This window comes from Neopsephotus bourkii, unplaced genomic scaffold (genome assembly GCF_033783945.1).
Source record: "Neopsephotus bourkii isolate Nb327-2 ecotype Australia unplaced genomic scaffold, CSIRO-AGI_Nbou_v1 NB_275, whole genome shotgun sequence".
NCBI classification, from domain to species: Eukaryota; Metazoa; Chordata; class Aves; order Psittaciformes; family Psittacidae; genus Neopsephotus; species Neopsephotus bourkii.
The window spans coordinates 739,771-760,920 of NW_026900784.1; the positions used below are offsets into that span (position 1 = coordinate 739,771).

The 21,150-nt window shown below is 39.7% G+C and overlaps 1 protein-coding gene across 8 annotated transcripts in view; it reads left to right on the forward strand.

Annotated features, from left to right (window-relative positions):
* RUNX1T1 (RUNX1 partner transcriptional co-repressor 1) overlaps positions 1-21,150 on the forward strand; it is a 120,845-nt gene that overhangs the window by 22,934 nt on the left and 76,761 nt on the right. Inside the window, exon 1 of one of the 8 annotated variants that reach the window (XM_061346779.1) lies at positions 11,646-11,831. The exons of the other annotated variants lie outside the window; for them this stretch is intronic. Coding sequence (XP_061202763.1) covers positions 11,825-11,831 — 7 coding nt within the window. The 5' untranslated portion in view covers positions 11,646-11,824. Of the gene's footprint in view, positions 1-11,645; positions 11,832-21,150 lie in introns of those variants that run through there. 8 annotated transcript variants of the gene reach the window in all.

Consider the following 21,150-nt stretch of genomic DNA (forward strand, 5'->3'; position numbering starts at 1 on the left):
TTCTCCCTCTTTTTTTCCTCTCCCCCTCTTGCTAATGTACTGTGGCACTGATAACATTAATGGGCTTTGCCCCACATGGAGTAGCGAGTGTATTGTACCATTGCTCACTGATCCCAGGTCAGTGTGATGCGTGAAATCAATTTATTTGAATCTCTTTGCCTGTATAGGAATTTGGCGGCGTGCCAGTTGTTTTCATTTAATGTTCTTTGTGTTGAACACAGACAAGCAGGCATGCTTTTGTACTCCTCTTTCTTCTGAGCTCTTCTCTTTTCAGCCAATATTCTATTCTGTGGATTTTTCGGAAAGAAGGAGGAATGTGTTACCTTTTTAAAAAATAATTTTTGTTTAAATAGCCTTTAAAGAGCGTAGAAACTAGGTCAGTCACAGAGCAGCCTGTGTAGGGGTTTTCACTGAGTATAGGTGGTAACACCTGCCTTCTCCTGTTTCTTAAATTTGGGGAAAAAGAGGGAAAACATTGGTTTACTTGTCTAATACCCAGTTCTATGATTTATGTCCTCTTCTAAGACAAAGACTCTTCAAAAATGTTTAAATCGGAATAATTTTATTTCTAAATAAGTGAATGTCTGGCAGTTGGTTGGATGAATCAGAAACACTTTTCAGGATCTTTTTCATTTTGAGTAATGACATTAAAGTAAGCATTAATTTGGGAATCCCTTGCCTTGTCTTTCTGTCTGTTCCACCCCTCCCCCAGATATTTAATATTTTGAATGGCTGGCTGAAGAACAGCTACCCCAAAGTACCAGTTTCTTTCCCTTTTTGCTTCTTTTTTCATGAGAAAGCAGCAAGGTGTACGGAACAAAGCAAGTTTGGCTCTTCTTAAAAAAAAAAAAAAAAAAAAAAAGGAGAGAAAGGAAAAGGCAGCAGCAGATACTTCCAGAAGGATTTGTTTTAGAGCTTGGTGTTGGAAGCAGGAGTAGAAGCTTCTGTTGATGCTCCGGGCAGTTTGTGCGGAAGTCGATAGCAGAACTTCGGAGCCACGGCGCAGGGGTCAGACTTGTACACATCAGCACCGTTTCCTTGTTTAATTACCTGAAGAGCAAAACATCCAGGCTGGGAGTGTGTGAAAAGCCAGTATCTCAAACAGCAGTTTGCTGCTCTGACATCCTGCGTGGCCAGCCCCGTCTGTCCGCAAACGTCAGGGCTGGTTCCTGACAGCGGGCTATCTCTGCCGGGCCTGGGTTCCTTCCATTCAGGAGGCATTGTGTGGAAGAGGGTTTGGTCAGGAATTTGAGGTTCCTGCCGGTTCTTCCAGCCCGGACAACCCTGTGACAGATAGGCCTGATTTTTTTTTTCTTTTCTTTTAAAAAATAATAATAAAAAAAATTGGCTCTTTTTAGCCTTTCCCTGTATTTCTGGCATTGGTATAATACCGACTGAAGCAAAACATTTATGTTAACCCTTTCTCTTCTGAATTTGTGGCTTTTTCCTTTAACTTCATTCTGTCTCTCCTTTCTTGGCCTTTTATTTTCAGAGGTAAAATCGTGTGAGGAGCAAATTCTTTCAGGTGGAGTTTGTAGCACGCAGCAAATAAACTTCTGAAAACATCTTTTTGTTTTGTTTTTTAGTGATCATTAACACAGTCATCGTTCTTGGCATTTTATGTATTTCATTTTCAGCATGCTTGGCAACATAATTTTTATTCATCCTGTAGATGCAAACCAAGCCAGTGTTTATTCTGGCATGGTATGTTAAAACAGCAGTGGCAGCTATCGGTGCTTCCATTCTCCTTATTCATTGTCCAGCTTGGTGTTATGTTGGGATAGGATCAGTTATAGTCCTTGCTCCTAATAGCTGCTGTTTGTTGAGGTCACTCATGGGTGCAAAAGGCAGGGCTCTGTGCTCTGGTGAGGTTTGGGCCCATAGATCGAAAGTATTTATTGGAATCTAAAACTCAAGTTTGTAGCTGAAAGGTGATAAAATGTTCAGTTAGGTAGAGGTCGTGAATATTTTTTTTTTATTATTGGTGACGAATTATGACTTCTTGTTTGAATGATAAATGAAGAATATGAATCTTATTTGTGTAATTTTAATACTTTGGTATATAGCACAGTGCTGTTAGTAGTTGTACTGGCAGAGCTTAAGATCACAAGGTACAAGTAATAGAATAAGGGAACATAATTGGTATGGCTTTGCAGCAGAAAGTGAGTGTAGCATGTGACTATTGCCTTTCATTAATGTGGGCAGAAGCTGGTCCAAGAAAGATATTTGTGGTTGTGGGAGTGGAGGAGAGCTGGAAGTTAACTAAGGTTTCATTTTCTTTTGTACTGAAGGCATTTGGTCCAGTCTATACAGTTGTGCTTGCAGCCTTAGAGGACATTTTCATGTGCTAAGGATTTTGGGTACTTTGTAGGTGAGACGGAAATAATTTCAGCAGTTACTTATGTTTTCCATGCTAATATTTCACTATAGTTTTGTAATACAGATTTAAGGATATACTTTTTTTTCTTGCATACAAACATTGCTACATAAGGGTTCTAGGGACCCTTCCTTGAGAGAGCCTTCAGTGGGAACAGGCAGCTGGAAATTGATAGTGCAGTGGGACCAAAAGAGTCATTATGATCTATTGTGCCACTAATCCTCCATCTAAGAAGGATTTGCAGGGGATGGTGCAACAAAAGAGCTGTTTCAGTATATCAATAGTCATCTAATAAACTCTTCATATGTACATAATCCTTCACGTTTAGAATCGGGCCCTCTTCTTCATTATGAACTCCTTAGGTTACTGTTATGTAAAGGTGCCCTTAAGTAAAAGTGAATTACTTAGACATAATAAGTCTCTGACATACTGTAAAGAAGCTATAGTTTAAATAAGCATTGCTTGTATCTACAGGATGAGGAAAAGATGGTTTATGCGTGGCGGTCAGTGTCATTTTCTTGGAGGGCTTGTACATACAGAGGAAATGGTATCTGTATGTAAGCATTATTAGCTAAACCTTTACAAGTCATGTGTGTCCCTCCTTCTAGTGTTTCACATGCCTTTGTTTTTTTGCAGTTCCTAATCTAATTAACTGTCTACAACCTTTGCCCACCTCAACCAACAGCATAGTAAAAGAAAGTTCTCTAGTGACACGTGGTGACAATAACCACACTTTTCTCCTACCCATGGGGTGTGTTGTCTAGCTTCTCTTTGAAAATGGCAGAAAATGATAGCCTTTAATCCATGTTTGTCACCTCAAAAATGCCTCATAGATAATGATTTGAAACCAGTATTCTGTTTGAAGAAATAATTTATCTTGGGCATCACTGCAAGTCTCTGCTGTGACAGTCTTGCTTAAGTGAAGTTCTCGTGGATAATGGTTCTGAAGCTGGTTTGGGCTTTATTAAAACTGGTACCTTGCATTGTACCCAAACACTTACTGCTGCTCTTTGCAGATGTTCTCCTAGTGTGAAGTGGTGTAATTTGCTCTTTGTATGAAATTCCACTTCATAATCACCTCTGCATTCTTTTTCTGCTTTTCTGCTGAATGGCTACAACGAAGCACCATGTGGAGTACAACACAATTAGATAAAATGAAATGATATTTAAAGGCCTGTGTTCCTCAAGGCTTTTCCTAAAGAAACAAAGGTTTTGTATGTTAATTTTCCTTAGCTGTGATGGGATTTTTCTGGGTTGGACTAAAAGTACAAAGCTTGTGTCAACACATCATCCTTCTAGGGAGAGTGCTGTGCTCCTCTGATTGCACATTAAGTGGATCCCATTCTGGTCCGGTTTTCTAGTGGAAACCTAACTGACACAATGTTTGTCCTCCCTGTTAGGAGTTCTGGTTGTTGATCTTTTTTATGTGTTAATTTATGTGGGTAATATTTTATGGTACTACTCACCATAATATGAGTACCAAATTTGGGACATCTAGCTTTTGGGGAAGCAGAAGTGGGAGAGGTTGAATGTCTAAGCTAGCAGAAGCAAGCAAGTCATATAGTGGGTTGGAGAAGGTAGAGAGAAGGTGCCCCCAGAAACAAGAACATAGAAATAGATGTGGTGGCAGAGAGAAGATGGAGGGCACTGCATGAAAAAGTGAGAGGAAAACATGATAGGAGGTGTAACTAAAAAAGCAGTGGAAACAAAAAAAAAAATGTTTAACTAAAATCAGTGCCTTCCCTTTGTCACTCGCAAATGATAATGCTTTTCCATCATCAGGGGTTGAATGAGTCTGTGCACTCATTCTGCTGTGTTTCCAGATGCTGAACTGCATTAGAGCAGTTCACTTGGTAATATTGCTTTGCCATTTTAGCAATTACAGGGTCTGACAGTGGGTTGTCCTATTATAACTGTGAGAAAACTCATCCATAACCACTTTCCTGTTAGGACTTAGTTCTCTTCATGTAAAAGTGCCCCACTGCGTCTATGCCATTAGACCTTCTCATTCATCAGGGTAAGTTAAAATACTTGAGGAAGTGGCTTTCTCACCTGGTGCTTCAAAACAAATAATTTAAATGGGGAAATGAATGCCTAGCTGTCCTAGCTCTGCTCATACTTATTTATGGTCCTCATTCATTCACTTTTGAAATTACTTAGTAGTTGATGAATGTCATACTAAAATAAAGGCATTAATAGTAAACACTACCATAGTGTATAGTGGTGCTGCTCTGATGTTACCAGCACTACTGTGTGTATAAACACATAACAAGATATGTGGAATGGCTGGTATTCTAGCCCGTTGTAGTGGAGTCCAGTGTAAAGATTTGGCTGCCTGATATAAGACTAAGCTTTATTTTCTGAATGCTTGTCAGTTTGTTTTACAAGTACAACATTATCATTATATAATTGAATATAGACATGTATATATTTGAATAATACCATTCTTTGATTTCCCTTATGTATCTGATGACTACTGTGGACTGCAAATTCATGTTGAAACTCATCTGGAACAATAGCTTTGTACGAAGGCCCCTATGAACAAAGCCTTTGTGCTGTTATAAATGTGGTAAATAAGTACAAATTGATCAATATGTGACAAAAGGGTAAAGAAGGGGGGTCAAGAGGTAAGATTATTTCCATTTAAACATTTTCGCTGTTGAAAATGGCAGTGGGAACAGAAATAGTTTGTATTGCTGTGTATTTGCTCCACCTGGTGGATTTTCCTGAAAGTGTTTTTAATCCTTGTTAAGGGGAAGCTGTCTTTAATTAAATACAAAAGACAGTACCAAGAATAAAGGCAACTTTTTTTTTTTTTTTATCAATAACATTGCCAAAGGAAGGCAGATTTGGGGAAAGAAAGGATGAAAATTTGGTATTTCTCTTGACCGCACTTGATCACTGCAGTAATGTCTTATGAAAGCGTAGCATTCCAAATCAATTAATGGTAACAGTTTAATCTTGGACTCATCTAGAGATTCATAATTACAAAGTCCAAATCCATTGCTTGTGGGGTTATACATGATCAGTGAAAGTGAGGATTTGCTATGACTTCCACCCCCCCTAGTTTTTTAAACACCCCCCAAGTATCAGTGCTAAAGCTGAACCCAGAAAACAGTACTAGCAAAAAAGAGAGTTACTATGCTGAAGTGTTACCACTGTACATCAGCGTAAAATCTGTCTGTCATTAAGCTAGCTTTGCAAGCATTGTTTTCTTTGGAATTCGTAAGGACTTGGTTATGCTTTGATCATCTCATTGTTCTCCTTAGGTTATTTTTTTCCTTTAGAGTGTAATGGGTCCCTAACAGAAGGTGAAGTTTAGAAAATAGTGTCTCCATATGCAAGGGATTTGGAGACCTTTTTATTGTCTTTAAAAATGTCATTCATAGTCCTCATTAGCATTTATTGTTGCAAGCGTACAAGCAGAAAATGTGAAATTGGTATGTCATGAATAGCTCCACAGAGCTCTAGAGCCCTGAAATTTTGCCTGCAGTGTGGTGTGGGGCAGGCATTGAGAGAAAGCTGGCCAGATGGCTGCCAGAACAGAGCAGAGCTGCAGGTTTTTGTCTCTGGTGCTGAGAGGAGGGAAAGTTCACTGGAGCATACGCTATCACCCCTTGCGTTTTAACAAAACTAACTCGCCATCCGTCAAAACGGGGAGGTGGTGACATTGAAACAAAAGTTTTCAATATAATGTAACAGTCCTTGTCAAATGAATAAAATATGTTTAGTTAGTGTCACAAATATTGACATGTTACAAAGAAAAATGCAAGGCTTGAATTTATGGCTTGTGGTAGATACCCTTTCACACAGATACGCTCTCACGTTATCTTTATTATGAAAATCCTATGCATTAAAAAGACATCGATTAGAGGTCAAAACAAGGGTTAATATACTACAGCAGGAGGAGTTTCCCTACCCATGTTAAATGCAAACACTCTGAGCTTCAAGCAACTGATAGCTTGAAATATTTTTTTTCCTTCTTTCTTCTTTCCCCCCTTTTTTTTTCTTTTCTTTTTGGATCTTAAAATATGACCCTAGTTCAGCAGGACAAGATATTCTCATCCAGGCTTCCCCAGGTCACACTGAATATTTTCTGTCTCCTGTCTGTGAGACAGCATCTTTTGTATTTTCTGGTGTCCTTTCAGAAATAATATCAAATCAGTATCAAATTTTCTGAAGTGCTTCAGTGTTGCCTATGGTCAGATGGTTTGGTAATATCCTTTGAATCCAGCTAATGATAGAAATTAGCAGTCAGTTCTAATTTGCTTTGCTCACATTACGGAAAATACTGTATCTAATAAAAATACAAGGCAAAACTTGGTTTAGCCCAGACCAACTGAAAGAAATAAGACACCAACACAGGTACATATATGTGAGTTTGTCCACATGAGTGTTCTTACTAAAATGTATATATAGAGCAAAAAGGCATATATGTTCTTTAAGACCTGAAGCCTGTGTTGGACCTTCCATTCTGCGTCAATTTCTGGTGTAACTCTTCTTCTGTGATACATCTTTACATATATTTTAATTATTTTAAAAACTGAAATACACCAGAAATGCCGCTGGGATTTCTGGCAACATTCAACAAGAATGAATTATTTTTTGTTGTTCTTTTTTTGATCAGAAAGCAATAGGCAAGCTACGTTGCTAAGTCTGACCCACTGCCAAGGTTGCTTTCCTTAAGAGAGAGGAAGTCTTTAGAGGACTAATTTGTGATTATCCTGTTGAAATAGTATGACTTCTAAGTTTACTTAACTGAAACAAGAGATGGATCCTTTCTCACCTCCAGTGAATGTAACCCAGTACTACAGGTAACATGATGAACAGTTTTTCTTAGACAACCAAGGATAATTTCTTCCCAGCTTAGTGACTCTAGCTCTCAACTCTTAAGGTATTTGTGCAGGTAATCTCTCAATTAGCCTGTGTTTCACAGAGCTGTGTGTGTTTTAAAGTTCCTATTTCTTTCCCCCCACACACCCCCCCCCCACCCCCGTAAGTCCAGAAAGCCTTGCCAATAAGGAAATGCTTAGGGAAATGTTTAGTGTTACTGGCGAATGTTTTGTGTTGCATGCATTAAGAGCTACTGTTAACAGATAAGCATGTATCCTACTGGAATATCTTAATTCCCTTTCCAAGCAAAGAAGTAGGAGTTTAGAAAGAAGTGCTGTTCCTGAATAGCTTGAGTTCTTTTGTGATAGTGCAGTAAAAACAAGGGAGGTTAGGTACAATGTCATGGAAAAAGTCACACTGAGGGTACCCATTACAGTCCTAGGTGGACTACTGTTGCACGAGGTGAAGGACATACTGGGTAGCAAGAAATTAGTGAGCTTCTCCTGAAAGTGTTGCCTTTACTGTACTTTGGGTGGACAATTCATGAAATAAAGTTCAGAAAGCATCCAGAAGTGGTTGTCCCCCGTCCCCCCACATCAGCTCTACAGCTCACACATGAGGTGGGTTTGTCCTGTCAGTGGGATGCCTTAAGAAAACACTAATAGCTTCCAGCTGGGTGGAAAATCAAAACGTTTGGGGGCTGACAAAACTAGCAGATTTGAATTTGAAAGCCCAGCTAATGCCTCCATTTTTATTTACCACTCGCCCATAAAAGATTATTTTCCAATATGTCAGCCTCATTTGGTGGCCAGTGGTCTGAAAGTGAAAGTGGAACAAGCAAGCGGGGAAATCTGGACATTAGTGAGTCCGCCCTTTCAAGCTGGTGTGCCACTTTGTGGAATGGCCTTCCCTGAGATTGGGGGGGTCCTAATGACCATTCATCAATGCTCGTTGGCTGATCATTGAGTGCCTTCTCATTCAGTTTATCAAGTCTTGCACATAAAAAGTCAGAATAAGCATTATTCAGCTTTGTTAAAGCCAACTAGGAGTAAAATGCTCCATTTGAACCCATTTTGCCCTTGGTTTTTCACTTTGTTAATGCAGTCCTGCTTAAATGAGTGCTTTTATTGGGTCTGTTAGAATATCTGAAACTATTAATTCTCTTGTATTGAATAGCTGGTGGCAGGCCAGAGCAGATGGGGTAGAAAACTATTTGGTTGGGTGTATTGCTTTCAATTAGGATCAATGAGGTTTCAGCTCCTTTGAATTAACTCACTTAATACCCACTGTGTGAAGTCACAATGTATCACAACAGTCTGCTATAAGTAGAGCGGGAAGTTGAGAAGTCCTACAGAAAAGCTTTGAGTTAAATTCTTCCTTCACTGTTAATACAGAGCTTTCATTAACTACAGATGCGTTTCAGTGGACTTCCAGTCTCTATTATTAAGCTAGCCTTGCGCAGAAGGCAACCTCTGCACTTCTAAATAGTGATCCTTTGGAATCTCTCTTTTCCATCAGATCTAAGTCTTGGTGACTTTATATCATCCACTGCATAAAAACCTTATTTTCCCCCTTCACATATACAAGTGTGGAAACTGTTCTGCCTTCTTTACCCATTTTCAAGATATTAAGAGTTGTAGAGGATTCTTTAATATTGTTTTGTAAAGTGTTTTGAATGATTGTCAAAGAAGGAGCTGATTCCCACCCAGGAAGGTGTAGCATAATTCGCACCATAAAGAAACTGGCTGAAGATTATCTTCTGGGTTTTTCACTCTCTGTATCCCTTTCATTTTGGTATTACAGATACTACCAACTCTTGTGGTACAGTGTGTTAAAACCACTGCCTTTCCTTTCTTAGTGGAGAATGAAACTATTTTACAGAAAGGACTGTCCACCTTTGCTTGGCCTGCTAAAATTTCAGACCTGGTGCAAAAACTGTTAGGGCAAGCTTTAAGTGACTGCATAAAAAATGGGGGTGGGGTGGGCAGAGCGAATAAATATCCACAGATATTTATTCAGGGAGGACTGCCAAATGGGTTGCAGCCTGCCTCAGTGTATTAAATAATGAGAGGGAAAAACTATTCATGCAGCTGGCTGCTTGAGAAAATGCTGAAGTAGTCTCAGATGCACAGGCATTCTGTTAGCCCCTTCCACAAGCAGACTTCTAGGTGAGAATCTCCAGGGATCCAGGTTTTGTTGACGTGGATCAATTTAAGTGGTAATTACTGTAGTCAGATAACAGCTTAAAAAGGCTTTTTACACACACAAAAAAAAGATGCATAATCACACAGCATATGGAAGTTCAATTTCGTGAGCTGTGGTCTGTGGATTTACAATGTACTGATATTAAGACCTTCTTAAAACTGAATATTGTTCGGTTTTATTAAAATGCGTCACACCTTTGACGCGTTACATTCTACTCTGAAGCTGATTCAGGCTACATCTATGTTGATGAAAGGTTGCACTTCCAACTGTGAAAATGTTTTTCCTTTCATGTAGAATACAGCATTAAAGAAGAAAAACAACACAGCAAATACAATAGTAACTGACTGGTTTTAAGTAGTGCATCAAATAATAAAAAGAATGGTAAATTCTTTAAAGGCTTTGATAGCCCAGACTTTGCTTCTCTCCCTTGCTTTTATCCCCTTCCCCCCCTGCCTTTCCCCCCTTTACGAAAGCAGTCTGTCATGAAAATGTTTTCATGTTTTGGTGTTTCTCTTGGGCTCTCTGACACTCAGAAATCCATTAGAGAACTTCATCGCAGTACCTATCTGATGAAGGTGAAGAAAAGACCCACCTCCAGTAGCAGACGTGTTGCATTGTCAGTGCCAGGGTGTTCACTGGGGTGAGGAGAGCTGCTGCTTTGCTGCTTTGAGTGTCTTGAGTTCGGCAGTCCTGTGTTAGGAGTCTCTCTCCCATTTAAGTGAAGCTTAAGGGTGGCAGCTAGATAGTGTTAAAAAGTTATTGTAGAAATATCAGTAAATGAAGTGACTCATATGCTTTAAGTGTGAAATATTCTTAAGTTCAGTCCGGATATTGGAAGGGTTGTTATTTTTTTGTGCTTAATTTCGCATGTGTGTCCTTTTCCTAAACAGATCGTTATCAGGCTCTGTAGCAGCTAGAGGAAGGAAGAGGAAGGCCTGAAAGCGGAGTTATTTCTGCGTAGCAGAGGCAGAGGATGGCATAACGCAAAATCAGGGGGATGCATAAATAAGTGCAAAAGGATGAGTTTTACATGGAGAGAAACGTGGCTGCTGAAGGCCTGACTGAGAATCGCTGCCTTTCTATATGGGTTTAAACATATACTGCAAAGGCAAAGTCAGAACCAGGACCTACATGTTAACTGCTGGAGAGAAACATTCCTGAGGAAACGAGAGGCTTTTGCAAGTGCTAAATGGGAAGCGAGTTTTAAAAAAGAAGATATTTTTCCTTGTGCCTAGAATTTTGTGTGAGGCTATACGTGCTACAGAAGGCATGCGAGTCAGGCGTATGTTTCTCCTAAGAGGCAAAGATGTTTTACAAAGGACTAAAGAGGGACTGCTGAGAAGAAAATAGCCAGCTTTAGATAAAGCACTGTAACAAAGACTTGTAGTTTTATGTATCATGGTGTCCATTAAAGCTTAATAAGGAAGAGTGCATTGAACCTAGCCAGGCATACGTTATTCATGCGAAGGATAAACATTTAAGGGGTGTGCAAAATCACAAATTGGGAGGACATGATTGTTTAGCTTTTGAAAAAGCTTTACAGGGAAGATTTTGTTTTCATCCCCCATGGATCACCATGAAGGTAAAGGAGAGTAAGCTGCAAATGTTTGGAACATATCAATGCAGGAATCCCAGGGGGTTAAAAGCACTATAGTAAAATAAAAGTGGTCTGCTTTCTAAGTGTGTTCTATTTTACACATGCTACTGAGAATCTAAGAAAGGGAGTGATTTTGATACTGTTCACTATAGTAAAACAGCATAATAATGACAAAAGTGTGGGGAGGGGAGGAAGAGGAAGGGGGATTTTCTCATATATATCCTCATGCATGTTTTAAATTTCCAGCTAAATAAACAAACTTAGTCCTATGGTGTGCAAAATTATGGCTGTTAAAGAATGAATTTGTTTCTACTTTTGGAGGAGAGCTGATTGGAAGCAATGCTTTTTGGTTTAATAGTCAGCAAAAGAAAGGGTTAACTTTTAAAGAAAAAATGAATAATTCAGTGTTTGGCTTATCACTCTGCATTTTAGTTTCTATTCTTTGGTCATCTGGAACTTGGTGTGAAAGGTAGAGTAAAAGGAGTCAGCTGAGGGGAGCCAGGGTTGTGATAATTTGCACACACATCCCTGTCATTGTTCTGCCTGAAGAGACAGGGCTGGGTTCAAGGCCACATGTGCTCCTGTCATCATTCACATTTCTGCTCCAAGTGCAATACAGAGTGTCAGCTCTCCATCTGTCTTTGCCTGGCAAACGCACGCGCCCAGCATCCTGCCTCCAGCTACGCTGCCACAGCCAGTTCTGATGGCCCTCCTCGTTTCTCTCTGTTCATTCCAGAACAGGAGGCACTGAGCCCTAAATAAGCTTGCTTTTAGGAGAGAGCCATTTACAGTGTGGTATATTTTATCCAAGGATGCCTGGTGAGTTGAAATTATTGCAGCTCTTTTGGTTTTAAATGAGGAAACGCTAATTGTTTTTTTGATAGTATTTTTTTTTCCTTTCTCTTTTAATATAGAGGGTGATTTGCAAGCTGATACGGGTATGGAGCGATTGTGGATGCTAATTCTGTTGTGTATATGTTTGGGGGAGGGGAATTTGTGCAAGGGAACTGCCAGAGATGATACTTACAGCAGGACTGGATGTTTCAGTGAAAAGGGATAGAAATAGCAGAAAGTCACCGGCTTTGTGGGTGCGGGTCTCTGCACGGGGGATCATTTTCAGTGAAGAGAAATGCAGCTTCGGGCTGGCTTTCGTGACTGTCAGCTCTACCTTGAAGCTGCAAACATTTGATCGGTAGATATCATTCACAGCATTCACCCATCAGCTGAAATTCTCTCTGTGAGAAGCTGTTTTTGTCAGAGAAGTGAAGGAGATTTGTAAAACAATTATTCCAGCATTGTCCTAAATTGTAGTCCTTAACTGTCACTGGGCAGATCGCTGAAATATGTTGATTCAAAACAAAACAATAAAAAAAAAAACACCCTGCTGAATTAGAGGAATTGTCGTGGAGCTGGAAATTTTAATAGGTGGTTTCCTCAGGAAAATATTATCCTTGGATCTTATGATTGCTTGTCTGATTGATAATTGTTATTGCCAATGAAAACAGGGCTTCTATGCCGGGAGATTTGTCTGAGGGGTTTTGTGGGATGCTTGACCACAATTGAGTGGATTGAATTTGGTGTGTTTTGTTTGGGGTTTTTTTTTTCCCCCTTTGGTAAGGACTTGAGAAAGCCATGTGCCTGATTATAGCAGCCTGTGTCTCTGGATAAAAAAAGACAGGGCTAGAGATCCTACAGCTGGCTGGTTCTTGTGGATTATTTGGGTAGGACAGGCAGAAGAGGCTATGCTTGATCACAGAGAGTCTGTACACCTCACAGATGGTGTTTTGAAACAGTATCTGCCAGTTTGCTGCAACCACAGTTGCATGTAGGTATTGCCAGTTGTTGGAAAAATGTTTTCCTTTTAGGATTTTTATACAGGGTCGAACCCTACTGCTGGTATGTTTGCTGATCTCTAGTTGTGTCAAGAAAGTGGTCTCTGTTTGCTCAAAGCACAAGGCTAAGAGGATTTATATGGTTGAAATATGGGCAAATTAATTTGCATAGATAACAACTGAGGACTATGAAAGGTCAATTTAACCCTTTAAATGTCAAATTTGATTTGCATGCATTATGTTCCTGGGAATGTGGTCTCCATTAGAAATATCATGGTAATTCATTAATTTGGAAAACTCCATTCTGTATAATTTGATTCCACTCCTGTTTCCCTTATATTTTTATCAGACTCATGCTCTCTTAATATTTCTGTGTTTTATTAAGATACTTAAATGTAACTAAAATGAGACAATCTTACCAGTTTTGATCCTTGTGTGCATTATTTGGGGCTATTGGCAAACAGTGTTGGAATGCCTAGAGTGGAGGTTTCTGAAAACCTATTAAGCCTTTGGCATTTAAATTACTTACTCTACCTGCTGGTTAAAATTTCATGCATCTTTAATCAAAATGGCATGCGCCACACTCAAGTATGTACAGCCTTATCAATACTTGTTAAGCTTTACCATTAAATAAATCTTTAATTTCCAGCATTCTCTTAGAGCAGTAGCAAGCAAGAAGTGTGTTTTAATGTCAGCTCAGAGTGTTAGAAAACCTTGCACTTGGATACAGAGAATACACTAACAGCTGTGACTGGGAGCATGTGCCAGAATGGAGATACTTGAACAGATCTGACACTTGGCTATTTTTGACACCCATCTGCACTTTTTTACTCTCCTCTAGGATGAACTGCCTCTCAATCTGTTCGCAGCATATTTTAGCCCTTTAATATTGTGGTGGTGTTTTTTTTCAAATGGGCATTATTAGCCATCTGGGGCAGATTTTGTATTCTAAAAGTAAGCACATTATGTACAGGAGATTAAAAGGATGTGTATTTTTATGTAATCTGATATTATGTCATTGCCTTTTGTGTACGTGTGAAGTCTTGATTTCAGAAGCATCCCTTTAGTGATTCTGACATCTGAAGTCCTTCTTTGAGGGAAAGAACAGGAAGTCATAAAGACGGGTTCTGGTTTATGTGTAGCGATAACACTTACACAAACAAAATTTGCCCTTCAAAGATGAACTGCACGTACTGTTATAATTGCGACTGGCTGCTCACCTCCTCCCTTCCCTGTCAGGGCAAAGTGACAGCAGTGAGGCTGCCTAATCAAACGCTGTAAAAGTGATTCAGATCTGTTTAGGCACTACTGCAACTCTGAGAAAAGTCTTTAGACAGATAATCCCGTTAACATGCAGCTTGCAGTAACCAAGTTAACCATTTTGTCATTCTATGTAGTGAACTCTAGGAAGTGTTTATCTCTAAATAATTGATCCTGGGGGAACAGTGTTCAAATCTAATACCATACACCAGTTTGATTACTGTGAATGTGTTGTCCCTTTTACCCTTTTTTCCCCCTCTCCCTTGTTTTTTTTATTTTTTTTTTAAGAACTGTTTATTCCGGACTTTATTTATGAAACATTACAAATCCACCAGTCATTTTATAGTACTTTCAAAGAACAGATGTTGGCCTACAAAATGCTTTATTATTGCCCATGGCAGTATTCAGCATGGTTTCCTTAAAAGGACAATCAGTGATCACAGTCATTGTAGCCCAGAAATAATGCTGCTCTTTCAGAAGATGGCCTGGTATTAGGTCAGACCACCCTTTCTTTACTTCTGCTCTCCAGATGTGGCCGCAACTTTTTTTTTTTTCTTAAGTTCATGTTTCAAAAAAAAAAAAAAAAAGGTTTGTTTTCAAAATCTGGTTTTACTTAAGATATCTCCATCCTGGAGTGCATTTCATAAATTGCCCACATATTTTTCTTAGCAGAGAACTTAACTGGCTGTAATTTTTAACACATGGCCACATCATGTGATATTTTCAAAACATTTGCACATAGCTTTAAGAAGGTCCCAGCAGAAATGATCCATCATCTCACAGCCAGCCCTTTTCTTAACAGCATATCTGCATTTTCCATTTAGCAGAGCTATATATTATTAGCTTACATTTTGGGTAGTAAAACAGTGCATTGCTGATTGTAAAACATGGACTTTATTATCTGCTGAAAATTGATTTGGCATTTATAGCCACTGTGTACTAGACTGGCTTTCTGGTTTTAACATTAGTGCTTGCAAGTGATGATTTGTTTAAAGAACAGAAACAAAATTGCCATGGACATAACTGTTAGTGTCCTAGTAACTGAACATTTGGATTATCCACCTGTTTTTTTAAATACATGTGTCTAAATGCTGTTATACAGCAAAAATCCTCTAACAGTCCATTAACCGACTTGTTCTGTTTTAAGTTGCAGTTGCTATGCTGTTATATTAGGACAATTCTGTGTCTTACAAAACAAGTTTCCTGCCAAACAGGGAAAATGTGTCTGGAAATACTGAAGTCCAAGTGTTAACCTTGCGCCATTATTCCAGTCATCCCACATAATGACTTCATGTTCTTCAGGAGTAAGATAGGAGTGAAAAGCTCTTTCCCTAAGAGGACCGTTGGTCACTAGGTTCTTCAAATATGTATTGTGGGATTTGGGAGATGATGGGAAATGACTTGCTTTTCAAATTTCTTCTTTTATGGTAGTAATAAATTAGAAAGTTTGTATGACATTGTTGCTCTTATTTTCAACCCATGGGGCTGTGTTGCTACATATGCATGGAAAGTAGCTAACACGTCATGGGATGCAGATCATGCTGCAGAAATGGCTGGTTTATGTGTATATATATATGTGTGTGTGTGTGTGTGTGTGTGTGTGTGTGTGTGTGTGTGTGTGTATTTAAGGAGGGTCCCAAATACTCTTTCCTTGTGGAGATTCAGTGTTTCTCAACTCAGCCCCTTAGCTGGAGAGGTAAAAACGAATCGCTTTCTCAGGACTGGTACTTCCTCGGTGTGTGCAGGGTGTTTAGTACCGTTCACATCTTCATTTGAAGATTTTGGGCTCCATGCTCATGTATTTAAGGCATAACCATCATAGCTTGCAAATGAATGTGATCTGTGTCTATGTGATAGAGAAAAAGGCTTTAATACCAATTTTGGGTAAAATAAATTATAAAGTGATGTGATATGCCAATTTGAAAAGACCAGATAGGCAAGTTGATATACGTAAGAGTAGAGGAAGACATTTCATCTGGCCCTTTTCAGACCTGTACATATACCTCTACCAGTTTTCTGTTTTGCTTGTTGCATCCTTTCTTCTTCCAAGTTTGTACATCAGTAATAACTCTACAACAAAACAGCCGAAGCCTTATCCCTTGCTACCAGCTCACAGACTAAAGCTAAGCACACGAGACGGCTAAGCACACGAGATGACTTCTGCACTTGAAACATTAGCTGGTTACCAAATCCAAAATTGCATCCCTCAACCTTCTCCTTATTCCATATGCACCACTATTACAGCTTCAAAGTTTCCCAGGCATGCATCTGCGCAGGCTAAGTTCTGTCTCAATATTGATAGGGTTAAGCAGGCCAGTGCTGAGTTCACACCTATATTTGTTTTTGGAATTGAAGCATTTCTGTGTCTGAGATGTTTGCACAGTTGGATCTGGTGTATAGTCTCAGAGGAAGCCCAGTGCATATTCACAAATGTTGGTCTTTTCACAAGTGCAGGCTTACTTCTATGTTTCCAGAAATGTGTGGTCTAAGATGGAGCACAGAGCCAGTGGTGCTGAGGCGAGTAGAGATTAAATCAGGAAATCCGCAGGGCAGAACAGCAGTGCTTGGATTTTCACGTGTACGCATAGTCTAGCCATATCGGCATGCTTGGCAAGGCTGATTTCTTTCAGTATCCCACTGCTAACATCACGTTCACTCAGTTCCTCTGCGAAGCTGGTGAAGCCTTGCCATGCTGTACCATGCTGTCTGTATTCCCTGGCTTAACTCTCTAGGAGCTCAGCCATCTCTGCACCATGTTTTATTCTCCAGCATACACTTGTTCTTTCTGCCTCTTGTATGCAAAAGTCACCAGAAAAAGCACAGGAGCAGTGTGGGAGCTGCATCATCCTTGCTGCTGTTGATCTGAGGCCTTTATCCCTCCTGAAATGTTGCCTGCTCAGTTCACAGGCAGGATAAGAACAATGGAGATTACTCCCATCCCATATAAGTTACTGCTGGGCAGTAGCTTCCCCTTCTGTCCCCCTGCTGTGGGAATACATTACAGACCTGAGCTTGAGTAAATTGAAGGAGGATTTGAATTTGTCATGGTTTAAGCCCAGCTGGCAACCCAGAACAACGCAGCCACTCACTCACTTCCCCTGCTCCTGGAGGGATGGGGAGGAGAATTGAAAGAATGTAACTCCCACGGGTTGAGATAAGAGCAGTCCAGTAACTAAGGGATAACACAAACCACTACTGCTACCACCAATAATAATAATAATAGTAAGGGAAATAACAAGAGAAGATAATACAACCACTCACCACCTGCCCACCTATACCCAGCCCAACTGAGCAGTGATCTAGTCCTTCTGGGTAGCTGGCCCCAGTTTATATAGTGAATATGATGTGCTGTGGTATGGAATACCTCTTTGGTCAGTTTGGGTCGGTGTCCTGTCTCTGCTTCCTCACGGCTTCCCCTCCCCCTGGCAGAGCATGAAACTCAAAGTCCTTGGTGAGAGTAAACATTACTGAGCAACAACTAAAAACATCGGTGTTATCAGCGCTGTTCCCAGGCTGAAAGTCAAAACCACAGCACTGCATCAGCTACTAAGAAGGAGAAAAATGACTGCTACTGATGAACCCAGGACAGAATTCATGTGTTTCACTTCCAGAGTGAGGCTTCCCCTCAAAAAACCTGAGTAAAATCAAAGCTTACCTTTTCTGTCTCACCTAGTGTGCAAGATATATATGCAAACCGGTTCCACTTGCCAATCTTTTGAAGGTGAGGATATGGACATGTTTTCTGGAGGAGGGAGAAGTGCTGTGGATCCCATGTCTCCAAGTTACTGAGGCTCTTGAAAGGCAGGAGTAAAGCATCCTATCTCCAGTATTTCCCTGTTTGTGAGCTGTAGGCAGTTGCTAGTTAAATATAACCAACTTGATATCTTTTCTATCATGGGAGTGTGTAAAGATGTATGGAGCCAGACTCTTCTCAGAGGTGCATAGTGATAGGATGAGAGGCAGTAGGCACAAGTAATAGAACATGATAAATCCCCAGTAGATACAAGGAAAAAAAAATCTTCACAATAAGGATGGTCAGAAACTGAAACAGGTTGTACAGAAACGTAGTGGCATTTTTGTTATTGAAGATGCCATACTGGACAAACCCCTGGCCACTTGATGTAACTGCACGTGCTTTGAGGCAGTAGGGCATGTACTGTCTAATCTCCTGAGGTCACTTCAGCCTGCATGATTCTTTGTTCTGCTGGATCTGTTACCTGTTTTAGATATGATGTTTGAGGTGCTTTAGCCCTGTGCAGTGTAGGGGAGAGCAGAGCAATCTGTGGAATTGGCTCTTGTGTTGTGTTTCATGGGGGGTTTCAGGAGCACCTAAAGTTACGTATTCCTCCAGTTGGATCTGAAACCATTATCTGATCTGTAACTTGCAGAATGAACTTTGCCTTTCCATGCTAGTCGGAGAGCAGAATTGTCACGCTCAGTCCTGGCTGAAAGGGCTGCACCTCTTTCCTGTAGTAGTTCATGGAGCTTTTCTTCCACATACAAAAGCTGAATTTATTTCTCTATGCTGTTGGGTGTTTTTTATTTTTTTCCTAGTAGCAATTTCTTCTTTACTGCCAGTTAGAGGCAGATTGTGAAGAAATAGCCTCATTGTGAGCATTAATTGCAGAAGAACTTGAGAAAAGTTGCTGGAGACCTTGGGATTTGAGAGGAGCTGCTTCACTACAGGTTTGCAGACCTTTTGGTTTTGTCTTGTACTGCAGTACACCACCTGGTAGTAATGTTCTTGCAGCTGGTTTAGGGCTGTAGTGTCAAAAGAGACATTGAACTGATCCAACTTCTAAAAATCTGCTGCCCAAATTCCTATGGCATGAAGCTACAGCATTACTTGAGCTTTTCCATGACGTTGCGTAATGATTTGTGCCTTTATTTCTACTTCTTGCTCTTGGGATGTAGCAGTCTTGTGAAATTATCATGAGGAATAACTATCTGGTAGGACCCACACATCTGATTTAATTTAAATTATCCAACCTGCTATTTCGGTATTAGTGTGGATATATGTTCTGGAACCATGCCTGCAACTTAACCGTGCTTTTAAACAGACACAAAGTGTAAGTCAAAGGTGGCAGGAAACATTTCTAAAGTTTGAAAGGAAATACCATCAGCAGTGGACTCAGTTATTAGGAGTACTGCTCATACGGTTCTCATTCATTATGGACATCCCTTTGGAAGCAGACTGTAACAAGCTCTGCTGTATTTTTTGCATATTGACAATACTGAGCTAACAAAGACTAATAGAGGTGTGGAAATAGAAGAGAGAAAGGAATCAGTATTGATCACCTCTTGGAGGAGAGGCTGAGGAATAAGGAAGAAGAATGTATTTTTAGTAACCCTTCAAGCATACTGCAAGTTTGTGCAGATCTGGTATAGGGTCAGACCTGTATCATTCTTGGTTAAAAAAGGGGGTTTGCTGTAATGAATTGAGATTTTCAGGAAGTGAGATTTGCATATGCTTAACTACAGTGAAGTGTGAAATGATGATTCAAGAAGGAATATGCTTTACCTTTCAAAGTCCATTGTCCTTTCCAGCTTATTGATACATCTTTTCTCTTCTGTGGGTTAATGCACTATTCTGTCTTCTGTAGGTAATTCAGAAAGCATCTCTAAAATTTAACTTGGTACCCTTTCAGTTCTAATGCTTTATTTGAATTTTCTTTATATGCATATTATCCACTTCTTCAAGCCTTGGGAGCCTCCCTATACATCTATGATGCAGATTCTTGTAGTCCCCTTCTCCCCTCTGATTCTTCTAGTGGTGCTGGGTTCACTGTCTTGCTGCGCTTCTGTTTTGAAACCACATCCTGCTAAAGGAGTGGTCTCCTGATTTAGTGATACAGGGCCTTTCCCTTTCCTTTTTTCAGATCTCTGCTTAATATATGTTTTGTGAGTCATGCAAACACATGTGACTCAAATAGTCTTCCTGCCACAAGAATAGAGTTTGGAAAATGTGTGCACTCATATCATATGAAAATACAGCCACAATTTGATTCTTGCTTTTAAACTGTGCATTCCAGATATATTCTGGTGGCCCTTTTAAGTCAGGACAACAAGCTTGTGTACACAGCCTTGAATTTTTGTTGTAACTTTTTTATAATCCAAGTGAATGCCATCTCCATAGACTTTTGCTATATGTGCCTTTCCCATACAATTCCTTGATTTTTTTTTTTAATAATTTTTTGTTTTAAAGGATTTTGTGCCTTGCAGAGCACGAACCACATCAGTCATGGTTAGCAAATACAAATTAACATTTATTGTTTTAATTTTATTTTTCCAGTCCATTTCACCACATAATTGTTGATTGCATAATTATATCTGCTAGGTTTGCACACATTTATTTGTATTCTAGTTAGGAGAAAGTTTCCTAACTGAAGTTTAGAAGAGGCAACTTTCTGTAGACAGCACTACTATTTCATTTAGCTACTTTTCTTTACCTGGAACTGTACAGGGTACACTACTTTTCACCTTTTTAAACTATAAGCACTGCAGTGTACAGAAATGATCTTTAGAAAAGGATGTAATAACCTTGTTCTTTTTGACAAGGAATTGGTGTTTGTATCAGTTTTTGAAAATACACACCAAGAAATACTGAGTGAACCATAGGGATTTGGAGAGTTATTAAAACAGTAAAGAAGGCTTTTGAAAAATGCTCATTAAAGCAACTTTGGTTATGTCTGTAAAGGGGTATAATTAGATATCCAGTGAGGTCAGATGTCACAGCCATTGAATAGCTTGGAAAGACATTAGTTTTCTTCTTGGAAACTGGTTTCTGACAGCTTTTACTACGTCTTTGGTCTTGGGGATGTTTTTAGTTTATATTTCTCCTCTGACGGATGGAGGACAGTGATAAAACTCAGTTTCTAGAATTCAGGTGGTCCGCATTGGTTGAGTTCATTCTTCCATGGCACTGTCGCATCTCCTCGCTCTAGGGTCCTGAAGGAGAGTTTCTTTTTGCCAAGGTGAGTAGCTGTAGAGTGAACACCTTCAGCACCGGAAAGTGTGGAAAACACAGCGTCCAGGAGTCTTGGTCC